At 38.8% G+C, this 26,418-nt stretch overlaps 1 protein-coding gene across 2 annotated transcripts in view; it reads left to right on the top strand.

Annotated features, from left to right (window-relative positions):
* The window catches only part of Crim1 (cysteine rich transmembrane BMP regulator 1), a 185,513-nt gene that overhangs the window by 42,358 nt on the left and 116,737 nt on the right, over positions 1-26,418 (top strand). For both annotated transcript variants that reach the window (XM_042675511.1, XM_042675512.1), the window contains exon 2: positions 1,366-1,539. In XM_042675511.1, coding sequence (XP_042531445.1) covers positions 1,366-1,539 — 174 coding nt within the window. The remainder of the gene's footprint in view (positions 1-1,365; positions 1,540-26,418) is intronic.

Genomic DNA, 26,418 nt, shown 5'->3' with positions numbered 1-26,418 from the left:
CGTGATACCAGAAGTAAACATTAGCATTATAAAAATGAATGCTATTGGTTTACCCTGTCTTCCATGACAACAAATCCCCTTGCTGGGGTTCTCCTGCAGAGCCTCACACCTGTAGGCTAGAGCTCCATCATTGAGGCGCACCCCAGCCAGAAAACACATTCTTAGGATGGCTTGTATTCCTCCTGCCTTAGTGTAACAGGTTTTTAGATTTCTCAATTAAAAAATTCTCTCCAGATGTGGTTATCAGAAACCTGTTTGCTGGGGTGGGAAGGTGTTTCAGTGGTAGAGCGCTTGCCTTGTATGCCTGAGGCCCTGGGTTCAATTCCTCAGCACCACATAAGCAAAAAGAAAAAAGCCGGAAGTGGCGCTGTGGCTCAAGTGGTAGAGCACTAGCCTTGAGCTGAAGAGCTGAGGGACAGCACCCAGGCCCAGAGTTCAGGCCCCACGACTAGATACCCCCCCCCCCCAAAAAAAAGAAACCTGTTTGCTATTTAGTAGTCAGCCCCCAGTTCCGGTGGGAAAACTTTTATCTATCTTTTCAAGATAATGTGAAGAGGAGGGGTAAACATGTGTACAGTGTCCTAGGGATCTATCTGTAAAGGGAAGTAGTCTAGTTTCTTGATATGTGATCTTTCAACTCTGGGGAATATTACTAAGACTCAAAGCCTGCTTCTTGTGTTTTTCTGAGCTGGATTCCAGGAAACCTGATTTTTACATGTGGCTTATTTATTATGAGCATACGAATTGATCTCAGCATGAGTGTCGTAACCTCTGACCCTAACTCAGCCATCACCTTTAGGGTTGAGGTTGTTACTGTCTTTGTTGTGGGGAGTATTGACCCTAGTAATCTGTCCTGAAATGCACTGCAGATCTCTTCTGTTGATCTTTCTTGGCTCTCTGGTCAGTGTCTTGTTTTTAATTTTTTTTTTAAGCGGCCTTGATGTATTAAGTTAAAAAACTATTTTAAACCCAAAGCTGGTCTCTGCAAGAAAAATAGTAGCTTAAAAATAATTTTGTAGATGTGTAAATGTGACTGTAACAATTTTGTTGAATGTGGAAAAAGAAAGCTGTGTTTAAAATTACTTCTTTTGAGGAAAATCACAGCAGTTGTAGTAGTGGATTTTTATCATGAACAGACAACTACATTCTTAGCTATGCAATGTCTACATGTATGTCTGTGTTTTGTTCTTCTCATTGATTAACAGGCACTGAAGCTTATTCCTTTGTACAATTTTAATCCAACTCACTTTCACAAATTGAGGTGCTAAAGTTAAATATCATCATGAGAGCCCTTAGTGTTTTGACTCTCAAGCGGGCCTTTGAATGAAGTAGCAAGCAAATGTTCTGTGGGTAATTGTTTTACAGATGAGAACTGGGATGATGATCAGCTGCTTGGTTTTGAACCATGCAATGAAAATCTTATCTCTGGCTGCAATATAATCAATGGGAAATGTGAATGTGACACCATTCGAACCTGCAACAACCCCTTTGAGTTTCCAAGGAAGGATATGTGCCTTTCAGCTTTAAAGAGGATTGAAGGTAAGCATTCACTTTGTAACAGTTGATTTATAAACTTGAACATTGTAATCTGACTTGGAGCTGAGCCCACAGAGCTTGGAGGTTTCTAGAATCTTGAGATAGACCAAGTGTGTGTATTCAGGTACTGATGCGATGTTGTGTATGTGTATGTGTGTTGCTCAGGAGCATGGGATGATCGCTGTGGTAGCATGAGCAGTACAGCTTGTGCCAGCCAGCCTGGGTCACCTATGCATAATGGATGACAAGGCCTGCACTTGAGAGCAGCATCTGTTGTGACTATGTCCATTCTGCTTGATTGACCGTAGGCTGATGCTCTTTGAGGAGTTTGCTAATTAGAAAGACTGCTCATCTGGCGAAATTGAGAGGCTCTTTTGAAGACTCAAGAGAAGAGTGCATTTATATTGAAGACTTAGGCTGATTTTGTCAGAGACAGGAATCACATAGATGTAGATGAGTCATGAGCCACTTCATCTCTAGGAAGCATTCTGAAATTATGGTAAAATATTAGGAAGATTGCAACCTGAAAACAGGTTGAGAACTTTGAAATATGCCTTATAGCCATAAGTAATTCCAAGTACAGTAATTACAGCTCATTACTGTGGCTTAGAACCAATATTAACAAGGCAGATGTCCTGGACTTGGGTATCAAGCCATGTTCCACAGCAGCGTTAGCCCCACTTTCTTCTTAGAGAATGGGGAAATAGAGTACTGATGAAATATTCTTAAATATATATATATATATATATATTACCTCTATAATAATGGCATTCTAAGATGGAAAGGTTGGTAATATGGTTTAGAATACTAAGAACTGACAAGGTACAAGTCAAGCTGATAGGGCAGTTGAGTAGGACTGATATTTGTGAATATTATTTATAAGTTCTATTAAATGGTAATAAAAATAAGAAGTTTACAGTAACCTTTCAAATAACCTCATTCTTTGTATTTACCAATGCTGCTGAATGATTAAGAGGTAAAGAAGAGCTAAATGAAGCCTGGTGATGTGAGCTGTTATACAGTTTGCTACAATAGAACTATAACTTGAAAGGTGAAAAGTCTTAGCAACAGATAATACAGTCTTTGAATTTAAACACTGGGAAACTGAACTCCCACACAATGGATAAATTGCAAGCCTTGACTATGGCAGACTCTCATAGTCACATCATGGTTCTAAGCCAAAGCACTCGGTACCTAATGCTGCTCTATTCTTCAGCTGCCCTTTGCTCGCTTCTCATTCTCCAAGCATATTTTGCCAACTTTAGTATAGGAGCTGGGATATGGATGATGTGGTCACATGACTATTTAAATGGTTAATTTACCTATGCATACATATTTTTGTTACTTTCTCTGAAATAATACAGCAGTGAAGAATTACTGCTTTTTGCCATTCTCACATTTCACTGCAATTTGTTCAAGTACCTCCAGTGCCTCATACTGGCTTTGGCTGTTACTGTTTTCATTTAAGTAACTTTGCAGCCACTTAACACCATGCTCCTGAGCAGACCCTTTTCACAGTCATCTAAGCTGTTAAGATGTGGCATGTCTTAAGTATGATGCACAGGAAGTTATGTCTCCAAACATAGTTCCTATTCACGTAAAAGTTGGACAGTAGCGTTAGCGTCTTTTTGATCTTTGCAACATAAAGATGAACTTTATTGATTTTTTTTTAAAAGTGATTCTGTTTGTGATATCTTACTGCATCTAATCTTCTTTGTTTTTTTAAAATTTTTATGCATTTTTCACAGATGACCTCTATAATTTAAAAGTAAAATTGGTTGAGGTCATTTAAGGTGAAATGCTCTATTATTCAAAATAAGACATTGTGCATTATGTTAATTTGGTAAGAATTCAGGATTTGGGGAGTCCCTTTTTCTGAGAAATAGTTTTGAAGAAAAAATCCTACCTACATTCTAATATACAGTTTTTGGGTGGGGGAAGGGATCTGGTCGTGGGGCCTGAACTCTGGGCCTGGGCGCTGTCCCTCAGCTCTTCAGCTCAAGGCTAGCGCTCTACCACTTGAGCCACAGTGCCACTTCTAGTTTTTTTTAATTTTTGCTTATGTGGTGCTGAGGAATCGAACCCAGGTCTTCAGGCATACAAGGCAAGCGCTCTACCACTGAGCCACCTTCCCAGCCCTAATATATATTATATATAGAGAGAATAACTTATGTCATACTTATGAATAATTAAGTTATTAATAGCAATGGCATATCTAGTGGTTGGAATACTATAGAAGGTTCATTGTTAACCTGAATTGTATGATCAGGTATTTTGGAAGACAGAGCCTGAACAATTTAGTGTTTGGATAATATGAGCAATGTGGACAAAGAATCAGATGTGGAAATGTGAATTTGCATGATGTATGTATAATATGTATAAGATACTTGGAAAGCTGATCTAAAAGAGCAGGGTTTTATGTTGGTAGGTAATAGGAAATAAGGATGACAGTAAGCAATTAAATTGTGCAATAAGTTTCTGAAGCCTGGTAGGTAATATGAGCTATAAGAAATAATTTCAGATTTTTTGAGCAGAGAGAATCAGAGCATGGTGAAATCAATGTTAGGCAGACCAGGCTTGGGGCTGGGGGAGCAGTGCCCAGTGGATTAGCAGAGGGAGATACTGCAGTCAGGAGGTTGTTGGAGAGCTATTTATAGTGTCAACCAGAATGGTAGCAGGAGAGACATTGAGGTAAGAGAGTTGCATGCCAATTTAATGGAAGTATTGACAATATCTGCTAGAAGATAAGAGAGGGATGAAAACAAAGACAGTCCTAGAGTTTCTGCTGGAAATAGTAGAATGAATGATTGATAGGCAATTAATAGAAATAGGAAAACTCTTTTGAGATGTTTTGTGATAAAATAGACCCAAAAAAATAAAGTGTTTGCTTCAGAAGACTGTCAAGCCAAGGGACCTTAAAAAATATGGAAATAACTACCAGTATATTTGAAAAATGATGAGAACAACCTGGCAGAAAGGGGAAAAGCCAGTAAAGTAAGCAAGGCAATGATTCAGAAGAAATGGTCTTTGGAAAATAAGAAGATCAAAGTTGTTTCCATGTTCCAGAGCACTATAGAAAGGTCATTGGCTGAGCTTGAGGTGGGAGAAGGACTGTGGAAAATTGAGGAGGGAAAAGAAAATATAGAACAGATATTTCAGAAGTGAGGATGAGTGAATTAAGAGAGCAACATGGATGGGTTGAGATGGGGGTGGGAGGCTACCCACTTAACAGGTGTAGGTGGTTATCAGTTGAAGAGCAGCATGGGTGTATGTATCTTTCTCTAGCTCTAATGCAGCATGGATAGAAAGGTAACTAGATTGCTTTTTTCTGATTAAGTGTAGAAGCGAGGGGAAAAGAAGGGAAGGAGGAAGGGGTGATTGAAGGTTGTGTGAGAGAGCATATATGATGGCCAGCTGTGCAGTTTGCAGCGGGAGGGAGCCAAATGCAGTGAGTAAGTGATGAGATCAGTGAAGGAAAGAACCTAATGAGGTGAGGAATTACTGCAGGAAGATAACTGGAGAAGTAAGAATCTGGAGAGTGGACACTGGGGTTAAAATGTTTATTACTTGTAATGAGGCTGAAGAATGACTGTGTCTGATCTAGTTGGCTGAGGAGAGCTGAAGAACAAGATCATGGGAGGTGGCAGGTGACAGGGTGAACTAGGATGAACCAAACACCAACCATGAACAGTCATAAGGAAGAGGCACTGAGTAAGAGGTCCTGTGGGTGAATGCAACAACCTTTCATTGCTGGGCATACAATCTCATGATAAATGCTTCAAGCAAATAAGGTTTTACTTTTTGAAGGAAGAAAGAAAGAATGATCTTAAAGTAGTGAGCACAACAGGACACTTAGCCGTCCTCGTCCTCTCAAGACTTAGAGGAATGTTACAGGTGCTGTTGTTCTCTCTATCAAGTAGTCAGGCACTACCCAGGTTTTGGCTAGAGCAAGAAGGAGGTAACATCCTTTTGGGAGAGTGAAGAGAGAGGGAATTTTAGCTGAAGACAGCTTGTGAGATCATGAGTTCTAGAAAGTATGGAGAAGGATTTGTCCAGTCACTAGAGATTTCTCAAGTTGTGGTCAAGGTCAGTGTATGTTTACATTCGTTCTGGTGGTGGTGATAGTGGTGTGTGTGTGTGCGCCTGTGTACAAGTGCTTGTGTGTCTCCACATCAGTGTTCCACTCAGGTTTGAACTACTACTTGCTAGGCAAGTAATCTTACCAGCTGAGCCAGGTACCCCAGTCCTGATAATATCTCCTAGCACTAACCCTGACTGTCCTCAAGCCACAGTCTTGCTAAACCCAACCTGGTGTGGTGGCATCTTATGGGAAGGTGAATTATTTAGAACTAGACAAAGCTACCTTTGGGGGACTATTCCTTGAGCAATTTATAGTATTAAGGTATCAAGTGTTGATGGGGGAGTTGCAGGAAAAGGTGTAGTAGCTTTAGCAGAGAAACATAGATCTCCACTTTTGTATCTTTGGTCTTGAGCTGAAAATGAAGTCTATTTAATTATGACCTTTAAAAGTGTATGGAAGCCAATAAAGGACATTTCAACAACATTTATTAATGTATAGCTACTACTGATAATTACTAGCTTTATAAAGTTCTTACATGTTATTTGTGTTTGTTTAAAAGTGGAAAGGGTTGGTACCAATTTCACCAGGTTTTTTTTTAATCTAAAATACATGAACATAGCACCATAAAATTAGCTAGTCAGAAATTTAATGAAAATAGGATACTGAATAGCTGGCATCCCTGAATAGTTTGTCAGAGTAATGTAAATTTTCCATGAAAGAAGTCTGGTGAAGAGAGTCGATCCCACCCTAATCATAACAAAGCTGGAAATCCATGCCATACCACCTGTTGATCTTGCTTTGGTATATGCTGTAATGAGAGTCACAAAAGTAAAATTGATGGATTGTGGATCAGAAGAGGGACCAACATAGAAAACAGTACTAGCTTCAGCAGGAACCATTATAATTTATAATGATCCTAATAGATTCGAGAATTAGAGTTATGAAAACTATATTGAAGAATACAAAACACAGGAGAACGTTCACTTACTTGTCCAGTGAATACTTAAGGGAGAAGTACGTAATAATTGCTGAGGATGCAGCAATTACTCCCATGGAACTTACATAATCAATACATACATGAACAAGAAAATAACTTATGGAATGATAAAAGCTGTAGTAACCAATTAGGATGCTATGATGGAAAAATGACCAGAGAAAGTTGCTTTCAGTAGGGACGTCAGAAAAGTGTTCTCTGAAGGAAAGAAGTTCACTTGGAATCTGCTTGCAGAAAGGAGACTGCTTTGTGGCACTCTGAGGGGAGAGAAGGGAAGAAGCCACAGACCTGAACAAACTCAGCATATGAAAGAAATACCAAACCAAACAAAAATTCAGTATGATCAGAATGTAGGGAGGGATAAATGGAGGGGGACAAGTTGGATTACCTGAAGCCTTGTGGATTACTGAGTCATATAGATTTCGTGATGACTATAGGTATAGCTACTAATGGATTATCAGCAAAGATGTAACAGTCTGTGCTTAAAAGACCAACATGCTGCAGAAGAGACTAGGGACAGAGAGATGCCAGAAGGGAACAGCCCACAGGTCTACAGGGTCCACAGTTCTTTTAGTAGTTGAGGTATAGGATAAAAGGGAGAAGCTGGAGATGAAGATAAATAAGTGAATTTGAGCTATCATTTGAAAATAACAGAAGTTGATGTGGATGGGGAAGGAAAGCAAACTGGAGGAATGCTCTTAGATTTGGGGTTGTAAGCAATGTGTGATACCCTTTACTAGGGAAAGGAGTAGACTCGAGTTTTGTTTTGTGCACATTGAATTTGACACCCACATAGAGCTAGCTGTTGTCACTTGGGTAATTTTTTATGCAGATTTTTACTAACATTTAAACATGGATAGTTCTATGGTAAATGTGCCGAAGATTGCCAGGATATATATACTCCTGAAAAAAGTTATAACTTTCCACCAAGAGGAACAACCTCATTAGGAGATGGTGAGGTAAAAGGAAAATATGCGATCACACTGATTTATCACCTGGAGGAAACTAGCCAAACCAGGAACTATGAGAGGGTCATAAAATGTGTTCTTGAACGTATATATTAGCCCTTGCTACTTTACACATCACATGGATTTCCAGAATGATACAGGTTATATAACATTTTCTCCTGTTTGGAACTGCAAAAGGAGGAAGACACTTGGATTTTTTAGAATTTCCTTCTTTGAGGGGTTGGAGAGGATTAGAAAGAGTAAGAAAGGGAATGAATTTGATCAAAACACATTATGTGCCTATGTGGAAATAACACTGTAATATTTGCACAGTTGATATTTGTACAGCCCTTGTGTACAATTAATATATGCAAAGAAAAAAGGAAATCCTTTGTTTTAGGTTACAGCATTTAGAGATAATGTTCAGTGGCATTTCATTTGTGGCTCAACTGAGAAAAATGGACAACTATAGAGTCAACAAGTAAGAGTTTGTTCTATATCCATGTTCAACTTGGATAAGTCAAGGAAAGTTTGATGGAGGAACTGGAAATTGAGACCAACTCTGAGAAATTTATTGGGTGGCTGAACTAAATGGAGAGTGTAAAAGCTGCCTTAAGTAGAAAAGAGAATGGATAGAGGACCTGGTAGGAAAGAAAAAAGTCAAGGTGTGGTGGTCAGATGCTGTTATTTACCAAATATGGATTATGGGAGAACAGATGACGTATATACTGAGTTTATTTTGCTGTGTTTGAGGTGTCTATGGAGAAGCAAGGGGCAGAGAAGAGTTACAGTTCTGGAACTCAAAAGTGATCTGGAGATAAGATTTGTGAGTCATCCTCCCAGAGAGAGTATGGTGTCCTGATGACTTCTGTGTGTGAGGAAAAGAACCATTTTTAGGAACATCATTGTGACAACAATGTGTGTAGTGGCAGGAGAAAGTAACGGCATTGGTAACACACCAAAAGCAACATAAAAGGATGTGTATGGTGAAGCTGATATAGGAACTATTGAATACTTAGTCAGGACCATAGCAGAAAGTCTGAGGACTAGTACTGTAAGCTTAGTGAAAGTAGCTTCCCTCACAGTTGTGATACTGGAAGTGTAAAATGGAATATATAATTTTAATTGATGATTATTAATTGGTTGATGAACTAATTTGTACTCTCTTGTTCATAAAAGCCTTTACAAGTGCTAGCGAGTGCTAGAGCCCCCAGCAGACTCATTCCTGGAATTTGCACTGGTTCAAAGCAAGAGTTCTAAAATACCCAATAATTGCATAAGGAGTGAAGACATAGGGCTGTAGTCATAGACTAAAAAGAGCCTTTCCCCTCAGCATTCTCCAAGGTACCTCCACAGGCTCCTTTCATGTTAGAGCTACTCCAATGGTTTATTTGTCCATGCCTTGACTCCTGTGCTAACTCAGTAAGGTTTTGTACACAGGCTATGTGCTACTAAATCCAGTTTGACTTTGGTTTGTCTTCACCTGAAGGGCCATTCTCTGAATGGCTCTAAGAGTACAGACACATATATTGTATCACATTGCAGATCGACTGTGGAAGTTTGCTTTTGATTTTTTTTTAAAGTTATGTTACAAAGGTCCTAATTAATATTTCAAAACATTTATTCTAGACTCTCAAATTACATAAAATGCATGTCCTTAGCCAGAAAGTAAAGATGAGAAGTAATATAACAAAGACTTAGTTTATATGGGGTTTCATGTCTGCTTTTTTTTTTCTGCTGCTAGAACAAAAGGAAGTTTGATTTTATGTCTGATAGCCATGTTCCTGAAGCTAAACACATTTTGACATGGAGACAAAAGAGTTCTGGTCTGAAGCTTCTTTTTTCTTCAGATTTTAAAAACCTTTGAACATTAACTGATAATTATTCTATATTTTAAACTTACCCTATCAGTTCTCCCTAAGAAAGTGCTATCATCCAGAGAGTTTATTTCACCTTTAGTTTTCTTTTCTTTTCTTTTTTAAATTTCCTTATTTCATACAAGGAAAGTGTGACTGCTGAGTTCTATTCTTAGTTGTTACCTTTCTCCAGGCTGCAAAGACAGCCTGTTCTCTGAGTTACTACTTGATCTGTAATGTCTGTCAGGACACAGTGTAACTTGTGCTTCAAAAGAAATAGATTGTATGCTTTTACAGAACTTTTTCTTTAAAAGTTTCTATTTTATTTTTAACACATGGGGTTGGGAAGACTGCTCATAGAGATCATAGCATTCTCTTCAACCACCAACCATGCTTACTACAGCTACAGTACATGTTTCAATCGTTAGGCAAGGAGCCCACTGCTATCCTATAACCTAAGTGCAGGGACAGTAACCCCTGCTCTTCTCCCATACAGGTTCTCAGGTACGGGGTCCTGGGTGTCTTGCAAGGACCAAGCCTTCTAGGCATTCTTGATTTACTAGGTCTGGCCTAGGGCTGCGTGTCCACATTTCCAGAACACTCTAGGAGAATTTTTGACCTTCCTGCAGTCACGTAATGCTTATGTGAGTCCTCTTCCCTGTTGATTTCTGCTACTTCTTCCATTGCCTTTAAAAAAAAATCATGTTCTACAAATGGCTTTACCCCACATATTAATGGCTTCAGATTCAATTATAATTCTTTTCCAAGTAAATGTTAAAAGAAATTAAAATACAGTTGAAGCATTGCATCTCAGGTCTTGAGGGACAAATTCTGGTACTTGATGCTAATATATCTATCAGTTATAGAAAATATAGATATATTTTCTAATATATCTATCAGTTTATCTATTTCACCTGTAGATATATATCTAAGACTTTCGACAGTAGATGTTTTTGTGGGTGCTTATATTAACTCGTGCATGGTAGTATATGCCATTGCCCCCAAATCATTCCTAATGTTGTATTGGCTGAATTGGAAATAATCCAGTGTAACCATTAGTTGACAGGGTCAGTGATACTAAGAATTAATTATATATTCTCCCCAAATATAGCTACTTTAAGATATCAATTTACCTAGTTAAACTTCTGAAACTATTAAAACTTAACATTATTTCTTACAGAAAAAGGATGGAAATAGGGTGGATACTATCCATTTAATGAGGTTTATAAAGTTCAAGGGAAGGTTTTGGCCTTTACAATACTCACATTGATAATAGAATGTGTATATAATGATATTCCTACCCTACCCTCAAAACTCTGTGTTTATTACAAAGCCCAACAATCTGCATGACTTCTCTGCTTTAGGACTTTCATTTATACAAATTCCTAATTTATAAATTAGTCAAGTTCTTTATCATCATGACTATGCATAGATTCTCTTTTTCTTAAGCTTAGTTGCATCCGAAAGCTGTAGTGAATTATGCTGGGGAATATATTGCTCATGTAAATTGTTTTAAAAAACATTTTAAAGGAATTCATTTAACATTGTTTATCAAGTTTGGAAACACTAGCCCTTCCCTTGGGCAAGTGATAAAAAAACAGATTTAACCTCATTTTCCATTAGGATGCTAGTTCGTATTCCCTTTATCCAAGTGCCATTTATGGGTACTTGATTATACATATTTAATTAAGATAGGCAGTTTGGGAATTTTAAACCTGTATTGCTGTTCTATGTAAAGACAATCAGTATGCTTTCCCTGTTTTGGAGAGTATATGCTTAAATATATGAATGGATATTCACACATAAATGCATTCGTGTATATCTGTATGTAAGCAATTCTGAAATCTAAATGTATTTTATTTTAAATCACAGCAATTTCATGGGGAAAGGAAATATAGACAAAGTTCTTTATAAGTAGTTTACTTTGAAGTTGATGGTTGAATCAGTATTTTAAACTTTGGAGAATTGTCTTTAAATCATTGCTGTTTTGGATGTTTTGATAATTGGTACAAGGAAAATAAAAAGGGCTACCAAAAGGCGGAAGCCAGTGTCAAATATCTGGGAAATGAAAACAGGAAGCTCAAGAAACTTGGCCAATAGCCAGATGGAGAGGAGCAGTTGGTTGAATAATTACACCTGCATTTTAGCTGTGGGAAGTCATACAATGTCCTTCTTGTGGCTGTGATTTCTTGTGCCCATCAAGCAAAAGAGTCACGATTAAAGACATTGTATCTTATTGCCAAGGAAATGTGGGTGGATGGGTGGGTGGGTTTAGGAGAACATTTTATTCAGCCACATTGGGGTTACTAAAAAGGATTGGTAGAAAAACCAAATTTTTAAACTGGTATCTAAAGCAATGCTTTCTAATGTCTTAATATTCTATACCATTCATTGATTCTCCCCTTTTCTCTGCTATAACATTTTTGGGGTTTTAACTCTTTAAATCTATACTTTCAAGCCATCTATCCCAAGATGTTCTTCATCCAAATACCTGTGTATGTCCTCTAGCCCCTAACTCTTACTCTGTTTAAAGGAATACTAGATGTAGATGAGCATTTTTACTATGCATCTGTGTTTTATCTTAAAATTAAATACCAGGAACTTAATACACATTTAAGAAAGAAAATGAGGGGCCACAAAAAAAGATACCTGGCAGTTTGGAGCCATGCTTAAATTCTTTATTTTTACCTGCTGGGACTGCAAAGAAGATAGATGTTGATCCAGTGCCTGACTTTAGCAGGTTGAGGTTATGCTGTTGGGTGGCCCTGAGCGGTGACTCGCATGTTTGTGGTTTCTGTCTTGGCTGGAAGTGACCTCTCAGTTATTCCCAAGGCTCCACGTGCTCTATTCACACAAAGCTACTGAGTTACTGCCTGGTCCAGCTGTGTCCGGCTGAGACCTGGCCCTCACAAAGCTTTTTCCTGATGTGAGTAAAGGATCTAGAATCGGAACCCTCTGAGCTGCTGGCAAAAGGGGTTATGAGTGGAGACCATGTCCCAGGACAGGGACAAGTTCTTCAGAGAAGAGTTGTAACTTTTTTCAGTGTGGTTTTTGAGAGCCCCCACTTCCTGAAGCTGCCTCTGGTCTGGTTGTCTCCATCAGTCTGAGGGTGTATACCATGAGGAGCTGTCATTTCTGAGCTCCCAATCAAATACTCAAATAAGTATAATTAATATTCCTTGTCTGTTATCTGGGTTTATGGCTAACTCATCTAAGCTAGAGAATTTATATTTGTTCTTCCTATGAGGTAGAGGTTGGCAAGGGAAGGGGGTCTGTGAAATAGTTATAGAGTTTGCAAACACAGTGACTTTAGCAGGAATTTGCATTCCGTCAAAAAAGTGATCATTTCAAATGTTCATATACAGTGTTATATATTGAAATAGGATTTGTTGATGGATACAATGTTTTGTTTTGTTTTCATTTCTCAGTCTTTCCAGTGTTATATATTGCTAATGTCTTGATTAAGAGATCAGGTTCCAACTTTTTTTTCAAGAAAAAAGAAAAAGCAAAAATCTTTAAGGAAGCAGTCCCGAATGCATAATCATGCAAAAATATACCTCCAGAAAAGTTGCAGTTTCTTCTGCTTCCAGCTGAGGACTAACAGAGCTAACCTTACAAGAAGAGATGACCATGTTTGTCCTCTTCCTTCCTTCCTTCCTTCCTTCCTTCCTTCCTTCCTTCCTTCCTTCCTTCCTTCCTTCCTTCCTTCCTTCCTTCCTTCCTTCCTTCCTTCCTTCCTTTCTTCCTTTCTTTCTTTCTTTCTTTCTTTCTTTCTTTCTTTCTTTCTTTCTTTCTTTCTTTCTTTCTTTCTTTCGGGTGCCAGTCCTAGGGCTTGAACTCAAGGCCTCCCTGAGCTTCTTTTGCTCAAAGCTACTATTTTACCACTTGAACCACAGCACCACTTTTGGCTTTTTTTTTTAATCGGTCATGGGTCTTGAACTCAGGGCACAGGTGCTGTCCCTCAGCTCAAAGCTAGTGCTCTACCATTTGAGCCACAGTGCCACTTTCAGTTTTCTAGTGGTTAATTGGAGATAAGAGTTTCATGGACGTTCTTGTCGGGGCTGTCTTTGAACCACAATCCTAAGATCTCAGCCTCCTGAGTAACTAGGATTATAGACATGAGTCACTGGCACCTGGCTAACTTCTGGCTTTTTATTAATAGTTAACTGAAGATGTGAGTCTCACAGATTTTTCCTGCCTGTCTGGCTTGGAACCATGATCCTCAGATCTCAATCTGCTCAGTAGTCAGGATGACAGGCATGAGCCATTAACAGCAGCCTATCTTTTCTATGGCTCCCAATTCTATTCTTTTACTTTTTTCTTGCCTACAGTCCAGTGTCATTTTTCTCTGCTTGCCATTCTCTCCTAAGGTCAAGGTAGGAAAAGATTTAGATTGTTGACTGATTGTACTCTAGAATGTTCTCTTAGCCAATATTGAAATTCCTATTAAAAGAATTAAAGTAAGAGAGCTCTATTTACTTTTTAACTTTGTTTTGGGCAGCACTGAGGTCTGAACATAGGGTCTACCACTTAAGCCACACCTTCAGCCCTTATTGCTTTAGGTTGTTTTTCAGGATAGGATGTTGATTTTTGTCTAGATGGCTTTTGACAGAGTTCCTCCTACCCATGACTCCTGCATGGCTCCAAGGGATGAATCACAATGTCCAGCCAGGAGAGCTCTATGGAAGGGAGCAGGAATCTCTGTGGTCTTCCTTGCCTTCTTCCTGCCTGCATCTTATCATCTAGGGAGGACAGACCTGGGACGGGCCTACTGCATAGGGTCTTTGTAGAGGCCCTTGCTCTAAGCGTCTAGGGCATGAAAGATGTCCACAGAGGTAGGGATAATGGGGTGGAGCAATCATATGCCATTTGCATCTGCAGGAAGACATTCTCGGAGATACTAATGAGTTAAAAAATAACTAATTTTAATCAGCTGTAAGCCTTTTATAATTTATGGACATACTGTATTTGCCTTTAGAAATTATGCCTCCATCTTTGTCAAATGTATAAGAAAGGTATTTCAGACCATTAAAATTTAATATTTGAATGTTGTAAAATTTAGAAATGTTCTAATAATAAAATTTGATTCATTCCTTGGTGCCACTGACTTTACTAAGCTAACTATCATGAAGCATTTGGCTAATATCCTTTGAAACTTTTGAGATAATTCTCTTAAAGGTGTATATTCTTTAAGATAAGAATAAAGGACTCACTTTGATTGTGATTGTTGATATGTCTGAAGCTCGGGACATTCTCTTTTATAGAGTGCCTTCCTGCTTTTGATTTGTAGACTCTATTGCTGAGTGGTTTTTTTTTTTTTTTTTTTTTTTTTGAAACAAGGAGGAAGTGACAGCAGAGCCTGTAAAGTTGGAAGAGGGAAGGGATTAACACAAGATGAATTAATGTTTGTTGGGGTTTTCAGGGACTGGAATGTTCCTTCCCATTGAGGATGTGTTCTTTGTTTCTGACTGACAACTTCCTAGTTTTCCAAGTGTAGGAAACCTTTTTTATTCTTTTCTCTGTCATTGATTTTTTTTTTTTAATTTCCCGAAAAGCAAGTAAAGTGCTTTCTCCTTATCAGTAGCCTTTGTTTTCCTGTTCCAATAACAAAAGAACAATACAGGAATTTAATAATGTTTAAAATTGATATGGCAAATAGTTCTTTTTCTTAATCCTTGCATTTGCAGGTAAAATACAAGTTCTATGGCTGTAGAAGAAAGCTGTTTGTCTGTATAATGAGATAATATAGCACAATATACTTGCCAGGTTTCATTCGGTTTAGAAAGTGAAGATGTCACTTTTATAATGAAAAGATTAACATCTTTTGTAAACTGTGTTCCTGTGTTCTGTTTTGAGAGGAAAGTCCTGAAAATTAGAAAGATTGACTCCTATCAAGAAGACATTTTAAAGGTGTCTAGAATACATTCCAGTCTTGTTTATATGTTTGTTTATATTATTTGAAAGGTTATCATTTATAGTTCCTCTGTACTGGAAGAAGAGAAAGTCCATTCTGCCTCACAGAGCAGTTATAAACATGCTTTTGTGGCAGTGGATGTGAAAGGACACTTTGTCAGAGTTTTGCTGCAGCTCCTGATCATACCAGAACAGGAGCAGAACACTTGGCTTCCTCAAGTGTCCTTGGAACTCTAGAGAAGGTGGTGACCTATCTTGTGGTGGTCCTGCTGTAACCTCAGGGGTCCTGACTCACTCACTTCTCCAAGTCATTCTCAGTTGTGTAGGACCCAGGTCTGGGTAACTAGTCAGGTTTTTAAACTTCTAAATATCTTGCTTATAATGTCTAAGGTGATGTTTAGCTCTGCAGTAATAAGAAGAAAAATAATATTCCATTTGTATGTTCACAGCACCCTTTGGGCATTTGATTACTAATCACAGTGGAACCTTGCGAATGCTTTCTGATAGAGCCAACTTGTTTTTCTATTTGGTCAGGAATTTTTCAAATGAAATTATGCTGTGGTGGTGTCACACCTCAGTGCGACATACAACTCTCAAAAATGTTACCTATGTGTTCTTTCATGCCTCTTTGCCTGGCTACATGTCTGCCCGAATGTAGTCCTTCTAATATTGGCCCAGGGAGTCCTTTGTTTGTTTTTGTTTTTTTTTTCTGAAGGCCTTTTTTTTTTCTTCTTTTTTATCTTTCTTCTTTTCTTTTTTTCCTTTCAAAGTTAGTGCTCTACCACTGGAGCCAGAGCTCCACTTCTACCTCTTTTGGTAATTTATTGGAGATAAAAGTCTCATGGACTATCCTGTCCGGGCTAGCTTCGAATCATGATCTTTAGATCTCAGCCTCCTAAATAACTAGGAATACAGGTGTGAGTTTGGCCCTGGGAGTCCTTCGAACATGATTAGGACTGATTAAACATGTATTTAGACACCTATTAGTCCATAGTGACTAAGAGGTAATATTGGTTATTAAGTTCAAGCATAAGATTTCTTATCTATGCTAGTATTCATATGTCTCCATTTATCTGTGCACTGGTACCTATGGCAGTTCTTTTCTAAATTATATTTTTATTATCTTTAAGCTGTTCTACAAAGGGGTTACCAGTCAGCATCTCAGGGTATAAATTCAATGCTTCTTGATCATTGGCACCCCATGACAATTCTTATAATGGTGTTAAATTCTCTGGCTGAGTCTCTTGAAATTTTCATTCTTCTTTGATAAAAATGGACCCTAACCTCTAGCCATGTGGACATAATCAGTAGTTCTTTAAGAATTGGTGTGATGCTAAGCACATTGTAAACAGTGTCTTGAAAACAAGCTGTGACTCTTCAAATAAATATTATTCAAACTCCTTCCACTTTCATTTCCCTTATCACTGGAATGGCCACACCTAAGTTTGCTATTAAACTGTGTTGTCTGTCTGCTTCCCACGCGCCAGGGAAGCTGACCCTGTTGAGTAGCAAAGGAAATATGAGAAATAAAGTTGAACACTGCCTTCCCTTTGTTGACATTTCTAGAGCAACAAGTCAGAAAGTTTGTGTTTTCTGGTAGGCAAGTGTGCTGCTCCGGGTCATGATTAGATGGTATGTCTATTAGTAACCATGATGACTCCCAACAGAATTATTTAAAATATTCCAGTAAATAACCCAGAAATCGGGTAAACAAAAGAAGCATGACTGTTAACTCAGATGGCTTCACTTTTCTATATTTGGAGTGGGACATCAGGGACAAAGGTAAAGATGACGTGGGATGGAGGTCCCTTGAGTTGAAGACATTCCAGTCTTCCCCAAGTAAAATCTTGTTTAGGAGAAGCTTCTGTATTTAGTCATCTAAATCTCTCTAGTGGGAGTTCTTTGCTGAATTTTACTCCTCCTGTTGAAGTGAAGCCTTAGATTTCTTTCTTTTCTTTCTTTCTTTCTTTCTTTCTTTCTTTCTTTCTTTCTTTCTTTCTTTCTTTCTTTCTTTCTTTCTTTCTTTCTTTCTTTCTTTCTTTCTTTCTTTCTTTCTTTCTTTCTGTCTTAGTGTTGTATCACAGTTCAAAGGGACCTTTTTTTGGGGGGGGAGGGAGTTGGTCATGGGGCTTGAACTCTGGTACCTGGGTGCTATTCATGAGTTCTTCAGCTCAAAGCAAGTGCTGTACCACTTGAGCCACATTGCCACTTCCAGTTTTCTGGTGGTTAACTGGAGATAAGAGTCACAAGGACTTTTCTGCCTGAGCTGGCTTTGAACTGCCACCCTCAGATCTCAGCCTCCTGAGTAGCTAGGATTGCAGGCGTAAACCACCGGCACCTGGCTCAAAGGGACTTTTAAACAAATCATACACTGACAGTGATGCTTCAAGCCTTCTTGCTGTCTATGACGGACATGGTCATAGTAGCTTTTTCATCAAGATTTTTGCCATCCCTTCAAAAAATTGTTATTGAAAACAGGCTAATTCAAGTCATCTCGCCAAATGAGGTAGCCCATTTGACAAGGATTTGCTGAACATAATGATTCTGATATATTTCCAATGCACTGAGATTCTGTTTTCTATTACTAGAACAGTCATTTCACATCTTTATAAATGTGATGTGAAGTATCTCCCTACAAAGGGAAATAAAACGATTATATTTCATGTTGCTTACTGTTTCCGATATCATCAAAAATAAATGAATGTCCTCAGGAAATAAAAAAAAGGTTATAAAATTATAACACATGGATATGTGTTGTAATTTAGGAAGGGATTAGGAGGTAGTAAATCTGAAATGGGCTTCAGAATGACTTCATTCACTCACTGGTGTTTCAGAGGGGCTAAGGCGGTCAGGGCAGTGAACCAATCTGCATTAATATCAGGCACTAGAAATTCAAATAAATCATGTTTGAAAGTGATACCAGGATTTTCCTTGAATGTTGCTAAATAAATTCTACGTGCTCTGTGTGTCATTGGCATGCATAAACTGAGGGGCACAAAAATATCCACTTATGGCTTTAAAACCTTCAAGCCTTTAATGTTCTTTTGACCTTCAGTTAAAGGACAGCGTCACATAGCAAAGGAAATGCCTCAAATTCTAGCATCTGGGTTTATTTCTTTATACTTTTTTGGCACAGTTACAGCAGTAGGGCTTTTCTTTCCTTGAATGTTTTTCACAGTACAGTCAACCCAGGCTTTCCACACAAATAGGAAAGGACAGTCCTGGGGCCAAAAGCAATATGTTTCTGCTCGGCTCTGTGTGGCAGCATCTGACTGAATGGCTAGTTGTTTTAGAGGGAGGCCTGAACCCAAAAGTAAACAAACAGAATCCCACACAAACACATTTCATATAAAATTAGATACTTATACACATGCATGTACATGTATTTCTGTGTATTCAAAACTTAATGCAATGAATGCTTTATTATTTGGGACCTTTGAGACACTTAGTGTGTTAGGCTGTTTCATCATACTTCGTTTTTGGATCATCACCTGGATTTTCCTCTGTCTGAAGATGTTTCTACAAGGGTTTCTTCTGTAGCTGCAAAAAAAACTTCGTTTAATTGAAGTTCTCATGAAGTGTATATGTTTTGTCAGGTGTGTTTTAACTTCAGCTTTAGTTAGGTTTTAGCCAAATTTGTCATTTATCACTAGTAAAAGGCCACTTGAGAGAACGAAGCAATGAGATCTGATTTTCCATTAATTACAGTATTCATATGAAAACAGTAAACTAGAGACATGTCTTCCCAACTTTGCACTCAGTGGATTTCAGTGTGTGTGAAGTTTTCTTCAGACCATAAATGCTGTGAAGCAGTCTTGGCCTGAGTAGTGTGTTTTGGAGAAATCACAGTTGGTAGCATGTGCCCATCTCTACTGAAAACTTCATGCTTTGGAATTGCTACTGTCTTTTTACCAGTTATTGTGGGCCAGTTTTGATGAAGAAGTTATGAAGCAGTACTATTATATATGAACCCTTTTACACTTAAAAGCAGGTCTTAAAAGTAGCCTTAAAATTATTTCTCAAGTTAACTCACAAAAGCTTGTTTTGTCTGAAGTTTACTTTTTATCCTGTACAGTTAGATTGAAAAGGTACTTACCCTTAGCCAACACTTCCTATATAGTTTTCCCTGATTTATTCGTTCACTCATTCCATAAGCATTTTCTGAGCAACTACAACTCTCCAAGTATGATCTACATTAAAGGTGAATAAGACAAATTTCTAGTCCTCACAGGCTATAGTCTTCCAGGAAATAAAGTCATATGGCTACTGCTGACTTACAAGGTGCTGTTGAGCCTCTTGCAGAGATGTTTAAGTTGGCCGGACAGGGAAGGAGGCAGCTGTGCAAAGAGCCTAGACAAGAGCATTCTAGGCAGAGTGAACCACATGTTGGAGAATCACAGTGTATGGGAAAGGTCCCGGTGCTGGGGGACTAAAGGGTTTGATGTTACTGTGGTCTACTCAGTGAAGGGTGAGTAGGTGCCAAGAGGGGAAGTTGGAGAAGTAAGGAAGAATCAGTTGTGCAGGCTATTAGGTTAAAAAAAATAGGGATTTTTATCTCTAGTGTACTGGGAATTCATGAAGGGTTTTAAGCCTCAGGTGGCGCTGATAGGATGCACTTTTAAAGAAAATAATTTCTGGTTGTTGTGTGGAAAATGGATATTAGCTGGAGGACAGATTGGGATCAGGAGGATTATCTGGGCACTGAAGGAGAGCCAGGAGACTGTCATGTGGCCAGGATGCTGGCTGGGGTGGTGGGAAGGAAAAAGGGAGTAAATTCTGTGTCTCAATTAGAAACACAATTGGAAGAACTAAAATATTGAACCCAGGGATCGGGGACGGGATGGACTCTAGAGTGACCCCCCCAGAGTGACCCCCCCATGTTGGTGGCTTGAATGGCTGGGGCCATTTCCTGAGATGGGAAGAGTACAAACATAGGAGTGGAGTTAAAATGCCCCTTTAAAAAAATGCATCAGCCATATCATCTTAGAGGTGATTCATATCCTTTTCTTCATATGGTAGTGATGATTGGAAGGACAGTTACTAGCGTGACTAGAGTATCTGGAGCCCAGGAGGAAAATTGTGAAGATTCCAGACTGGTGATTCCTGATTCCTGTTGCTCGGCATTATCTTCTGTTTTCATGGGATTCCCCTGCCTCTTTTCCATAGGCTGTTGACCTTCTGCAAATACTTGTTTCTTCCCCTGGGATCTTAAAATTTACCCTAATTTGCCTGGTTTCCCTTTAAAATTATTCACAGATTCTTTCACTAGGTTTTTGACAACACGCATTAGCTGTGTCCAGCATGGTTAGTCTTTTTTTTTTTTTGTCTGTCGTGGGGCTTGAACTCTGGGTCTGTGTGCTGTCCCTCAGCTCTTCAGCTAAAGGCTAGCACTCTACCACTTGAGCCACAGTGCCACTTCTGGTTTTCTGAATGGTTTATTGGAGATAAGAATCTCGTGGACTTCACTGCCCAGGCTGGCTTTGAACTGAGATCCTCAGATCTCAGCCTCCTGAGTAGCTAGGATTATAGGCTCGAGCCCACCAGCACCTGGGAGCATGGTTTTCTTAAACTAGTGTCCCAGGAGGGCCAAGGCCCTGTTGTAGGTAGCTCCAGAGTGTGCAGACAATCTATGTGTGGTCCTCCAATACTTTAATCAAGGTTATGCATATGAATGAGGTGGGACCTCATTGACTTTCCATGTTTGAATCATACAGACTCCATTTTACTCTCCTGTGTGCCTGCCTCTTTTCCCATGGAAACAGAGATAATGTTTGGCACCTTAGGGATAGTTCGTATGTGATAAATGAAAAAAAATAATGAAATGAAACTAAATGATAAAATGTAATCATCATAAAACTAAAGCCCACATTGAACTACAACTCGTAGCCATTATGAGGCCTGTGAAGCGAGGAATAAACATACAGTTAAGAATATAATGTGGCTGGGAAGGTGGCTCAGTGATAGAGCGCTTGCCTTGCATGCATGAGGCCCTGGGTTCGATTCCTCAACACCACATTAAAAAAAAAAAAAAAGCTGGAAGTGGCGCTGTGGCTCAAGTGGTAGAGCGCTAGCCTTGAGCTGAAGAGCTGAGGGACAGCGCCCAGGCCCAGAGTTCAGGCCCTATGACCGGATCAAAAAAAAAAAGAATATAATGTGTGCCCATTTGAGAACAGTCGGTAAAGAGGTATTATAAACAGATTGATTGTCTGAAATTATGCTGAAGGAGAAAATGTGCTCAAAATTTAGAAGTGCTTCATAATGAATACTAATTATCATTGATCTGATGAGGAGACAAAGCATGAGGTTATTGGAGATTTCCAGTCAGTAGAAAGCAGGACACAAATTAACACTTACTGTGTTTGTATGCTTGTCCTCAGAAACCTAACAAGTTATTTTGACCCATATTTGGTTTTAGTTATGCCTCAATTTGTCTAAGCTCATCCTTTCAGCGCTGATCACATTTCTTGGAGGTATTAATGCTGCCAGGTTTTTTTTTTTTTTCTTTTTAAGATACAAAGGGAAAATCATATTTGCTGTATGCACTTGGAAGAGACCCTGGCACAGATCCTCCAGAAACCTAAGAGAGGAATTATTAGCTATATCCAGACCAGTAGCTGACTGGCTCCAATTCTTTCTCCCATGAGCATTCCTGATTAATGGGAGAATCTGTTCTGTAGTCGAAAAGCCTCTTTCCTGAGCCCAGTCTCTCCTGGCTTCCGAGCATGACCAGCTGCACAGCTGCAGCCACTGCCAGGGCTCTGTTTCTGATTCCAGTCCTTAGCACGGAGGTGGTGGATGGGGATGGAGTGGTGGGAAGAGCATCCAGGGCGATGTGGACATTTCAGCTGATAATACCCAGAGCCCTACCAATCATAGCCCCCTCACTCACCGTAACAATCTCCTCAAGAGCCTGTCTCTCTCCATGGCAAGGCTTCTTTCATTCTTTTCTCCTTTACTTTTATCCAGACCACTTTGCTGCTATGTCTTGAGAGATTAACTTGTTTTGCCACTTTCCTGACACTCCTCTCTTCACCCTCTTTTTTCTCCCTCATGCTTCTCATCTCCTTTGTCCTCCATTCTTCTCTGCCACTCTGTTTTCTCCCTTTACCCCCAAATAACCTCGCATCTGTTTGTAGAAATAATATCCCACCTCAGGTTTTCTTTTCACTATAATGCTTTCACAGTATATGGCAGCATTGGTAGCCTGCAGTGATAAAATATTGTGACAGCGCATACATGTTTAATTTCTGTTACTGTCCTTCTCTCTCCCATTCCTCTCTTTTTTCGTACTCTACAAATTATTTTATTTCAGAAACTTCTTTTCCAAATGATTAAGAGTTTGGGATCTTTATTAGGGCATTCAGAGCTAAAGAAGTATCTCTACTATGTACGATCTTTAAAACAATAATATAAAGATCCAGGTGAATTTTAACTTAAGATTTTAATGTAGTAAAAATCCAAATACATACAATAACTACATCAATGGCCTTACCTCAAGATATTTCTAGCTTTCTTGGAAATATCGACAGAAAAAATAATTCATTAGAATAAGAAATCGAATGAAACAAACACTTCAATAATACAAAGGTCACAAAAGGCCACAATTGCTCAGAAAGGAATAATATTCTGACTGGGAACATCAGGGGTGATTTTCCTTTCCATGGAAGGTTGCATTTTATTTATTTTTTTAACTAAGTTTTTTTATTGTGAAAATACTGTACAGATGGGTTACAGTTACATGAGCAAGCTAATGAGTACATTTCTTATCAAGCATTGTTGCTTCCTCCTTTATTTTCCTCCTACCATCCCTTCCCTCCCATCTCCACAGCTACAATTCCCCCACCCCCTGCTGCCACTTAAATTGTAAAGTTTGTTTTTCAACATAGTGTCTTGTACATCTCATTGTTGCAATGGGTCAATCTGTATCCCTATTTAAACAATTTGTTTTTTCCCTTCCCCTCCACAAATTATACCAACATCTAATAAAGTGAAAACAGGGGTTATACCGTGGAGGAGGGACATACAAAGCAACAAAAAAATAACGTGGTACCTTACATTAGAAACAATAGCAAGAAAGAAAGAACCACTTGTGTCCTTATCTTGGGGTTCATTTCGCTTAATATTGTCTTATTTGACCTTTTCTGCTTGTCTCAGACATAAACTAGTTATTGCAAATAAGGGAAACCATGGGACCTATGTTTCTTTGAGCCTGGCTTACTTAATAGAATTTTTTCCAGGTCTTTCCATTTCCTAACAAATCGGGCAATGTCATTCTTTCTGATGGAGGCATAGAATTCCATTGTGTATATATACCACATTTTCTTGATCCATTCATCTACGGAGGGGCATCTGGGTTGGTTCCATATCTTAGCTATGGTAAATAATGCTGCAATAAACATAGTTGTGCTGGTAGCTTTAGTATGGTCTTGTTTGTGATCATTCGGGTAAATGCCTGAAAGTGGGATTGCTGGGTTATAGAGAAGTTTTATGTGGAGTCTTTGAGGAACCTCCATACTACTTTCCAAAGTGGTTGAACAAGTTTACATTCCCACCAACAATGCAGTAAGGTTCCCTTCTGTCCACATCCTCTCCAGCATCTGTTGTTATTAGAGTTCTTGATTATAGCCATTCTAACTGGGGTGAGGTGGTATCTCAATGTTGTTTTGATTTGCATTTCTTTTATGTCTAGAGAGGTTGAGCATTTCTTCATATGTCTATTGGCCATTCTTATTTCTTCTTCAGAGAAGTTTCTCTTTAAGTCTTTAGCCCACTTATTTATTGGGCAGTTGTTTCTTTGAGGATTTGCTATTGGGGGATTTAATTTTTTGAGTTCCAGGTATATTTTAGATATGAGACCCTTGTCCATTGTATGGCTAGTGAAGATCTTCTCCCAATCTATGGGCTTCTATTGATCTTGCTAGCTATGTCCTTTACCATGTAGAAGCTCTGCAATTTCATGCATTCCCATTTGTCCAACCTTTCTTTGATTTGTTGTGTTTCTAGGTCTCTATTAAGAAAATTTCGGCCTGTGCCAAGGAGACCTAGGGTTTCTCCTAGTCAGTCCTGTAGTGTTTTCAGGATGTCTGCTTTGACTCCAAGGTCTTTGATCCATTTGGAGTTGATTCTGGTGTAGGGTGCTATAGAAGGATCTAGCTTTCGTTTCCTACACGTTTTTGCCAGCAATTTTTGCCAACCAATTTTGCCAGCAGAAGGTTGCATTTTATTTAAACCTTGGAGAATAGGAAGGATTTCAAGAGACAGTACCAAGGGTATCTACCCAGAATATCAGAGAATGGAGGGTGCAGTCTACCCAGTGAGCACTAACTACTTTCTAGAAGGCTGTAGAAGAATCCAGGTGCAGGGGAGATGTGTAGCCTGGGGGGCAAAGCGAGATCTTAAACAAGAGTATGTTTTTACTTTGTTATATGTTAGAAATTTGATCATGTTCATAGGAAGGGGTAAAGAACTAGTAGAGAAGAAGAAATGAGGGATATAGGGCTAGGAGTATGGGGAAGATTTACTTACAGGACCTGGTTTCTTGGCTTTTTCTTTATCTGCTCCTATTCTTCCCTGTTACAGCTCCTTTTATTCTTCCTTGTTATATACTGTGCAGTGCAATGGGGAGATAGACTTGCTAAACCAGGAATCAGACACAGAGATGAGGTAAAGCCACAGTCATTCAATAGAAAATCACATTTCCACTGTCTTGATTCAAAGTCTGAGTCTTGAGACTTCCAAGTATTTGTGACCAAGGGCAAACAGTTTACCTCTAGGAGCCTTCCTTGGTTAAAATTAGTAGCGATTAGAAGCCTAGAGTCCCCCCACCCCAAAGAGTAAAATCTAGACTCAATCCTTCCATTTGAATCCTTATTTCTCCCACTACCCTCCACACTTTCTTCCACTTGTCCACTAGTTTTTTGCCTGGACTTGTCCAGACACTATCCCTGTGCTATGTATGAATGGCTGTTGTAAGCACAAGCATGTTTAAAGAAATTTCCTAACCATTCAGTAAGGCAGCTGAGTGGCATATAAGTATCATGTTCAAAAGGAAGGTGCCCAATATGCCTTTAACACACAGTTCTGGGTAGAAGAAAGGCTTTCAACAAGTAGGACAATGGAGTGGTTTTGTGGAGAGAGTACTTGAAGCTCTGTAGAACCAAAGTGCACTTATTCTTCAGTGAATTTCATTAATAACTTGGTCTTTTTAGTTTGCATCTACTGCCTCTTTGGACAGCTGTGATGAATGTCAGAATGAGCTTCTTAATATTATACTCTTTTACTTACTTCATTAGCAAGAGTAATTTTTTTTATTGTCACTTGGAATAAATTTAGTGACATTCCATAAGTTTGAATATCGGCAACTTAAGATTTGCACAACCCCTTCATACTCATGTCCTTCAGAGTATCCCAAGAACTTGGTACCATTGCTCAGTAGATGCCTGTTTTAAGAAGGGAGTGGCATGCCAGGACCAGCTCTCTCAGTGTACTCATGTCTGAAGTTTATGTCTAAAGCATAAACTTCATGAAGCATAAAAGAGCGTAACATTTTATTATTTATGTTTTGAAACCAATTGTTTTAATGTGAGGTTTTCATTGGTGAATAATACCAAGGGGAGCTTTGGACGTAATTCTAACAGGATACTGTTCAGCACATTTGAAATTTCTGGGATGTGATTATATACAGCGTTAAACTCAGTAATGAGCTTGAGAAACAAAAGAAACTTCTTTCATACCAAAGTGCTTGATACTTGTGATTTATACCAAATTGGTAGCTTTAATGCTTTGTGATACAGTTGTCTTCTTTATTTCATTTGATTCTATGCTCTTAAACATTCCTCACTTCTGATTCTTATTGCCTTTATTTTTTTTTTAAGTTTTATTGTTTGCTGTCTGAGTTTCTTTGAGGCCTTGCCTGATAGATACTTATTCTCTCTCAACTTTCTGCCATCTTTCTTTATCTCTTATTTTCTCTTTCAGATCTTTTCATGGTCAACATGTTCTCTTTCCTTGCTAGCAAACCAGGTTAATTTGATTCCTTTGTCTAAAAATAAATTCTCTGGCTGAGAGGGTAGGTCAGTGATGAAAGTTAGA

This window comes from Dipodomys spectabilis, unplaced genomic scaffold, assembly GCF_019054845.1.
Source record: "Dipodomys spectabilis isolate Male_0828 unplaced genomic scaffold, ASM1905484v1 ptg000026l, whole genome shotgun sequence".
Classification (NCBI taxonomy): Eukaryota; Metazoa; Chordata; class Mammalia; order Rodentia; family Heteromyidae; genus Dipodomys; species Dipodomys spectabilis.
The sequence above is the reverse complement of the archived record's forward strand: the minus strand, read 5'-3'. Positions and strand labels throughout refer to the sequence as shown.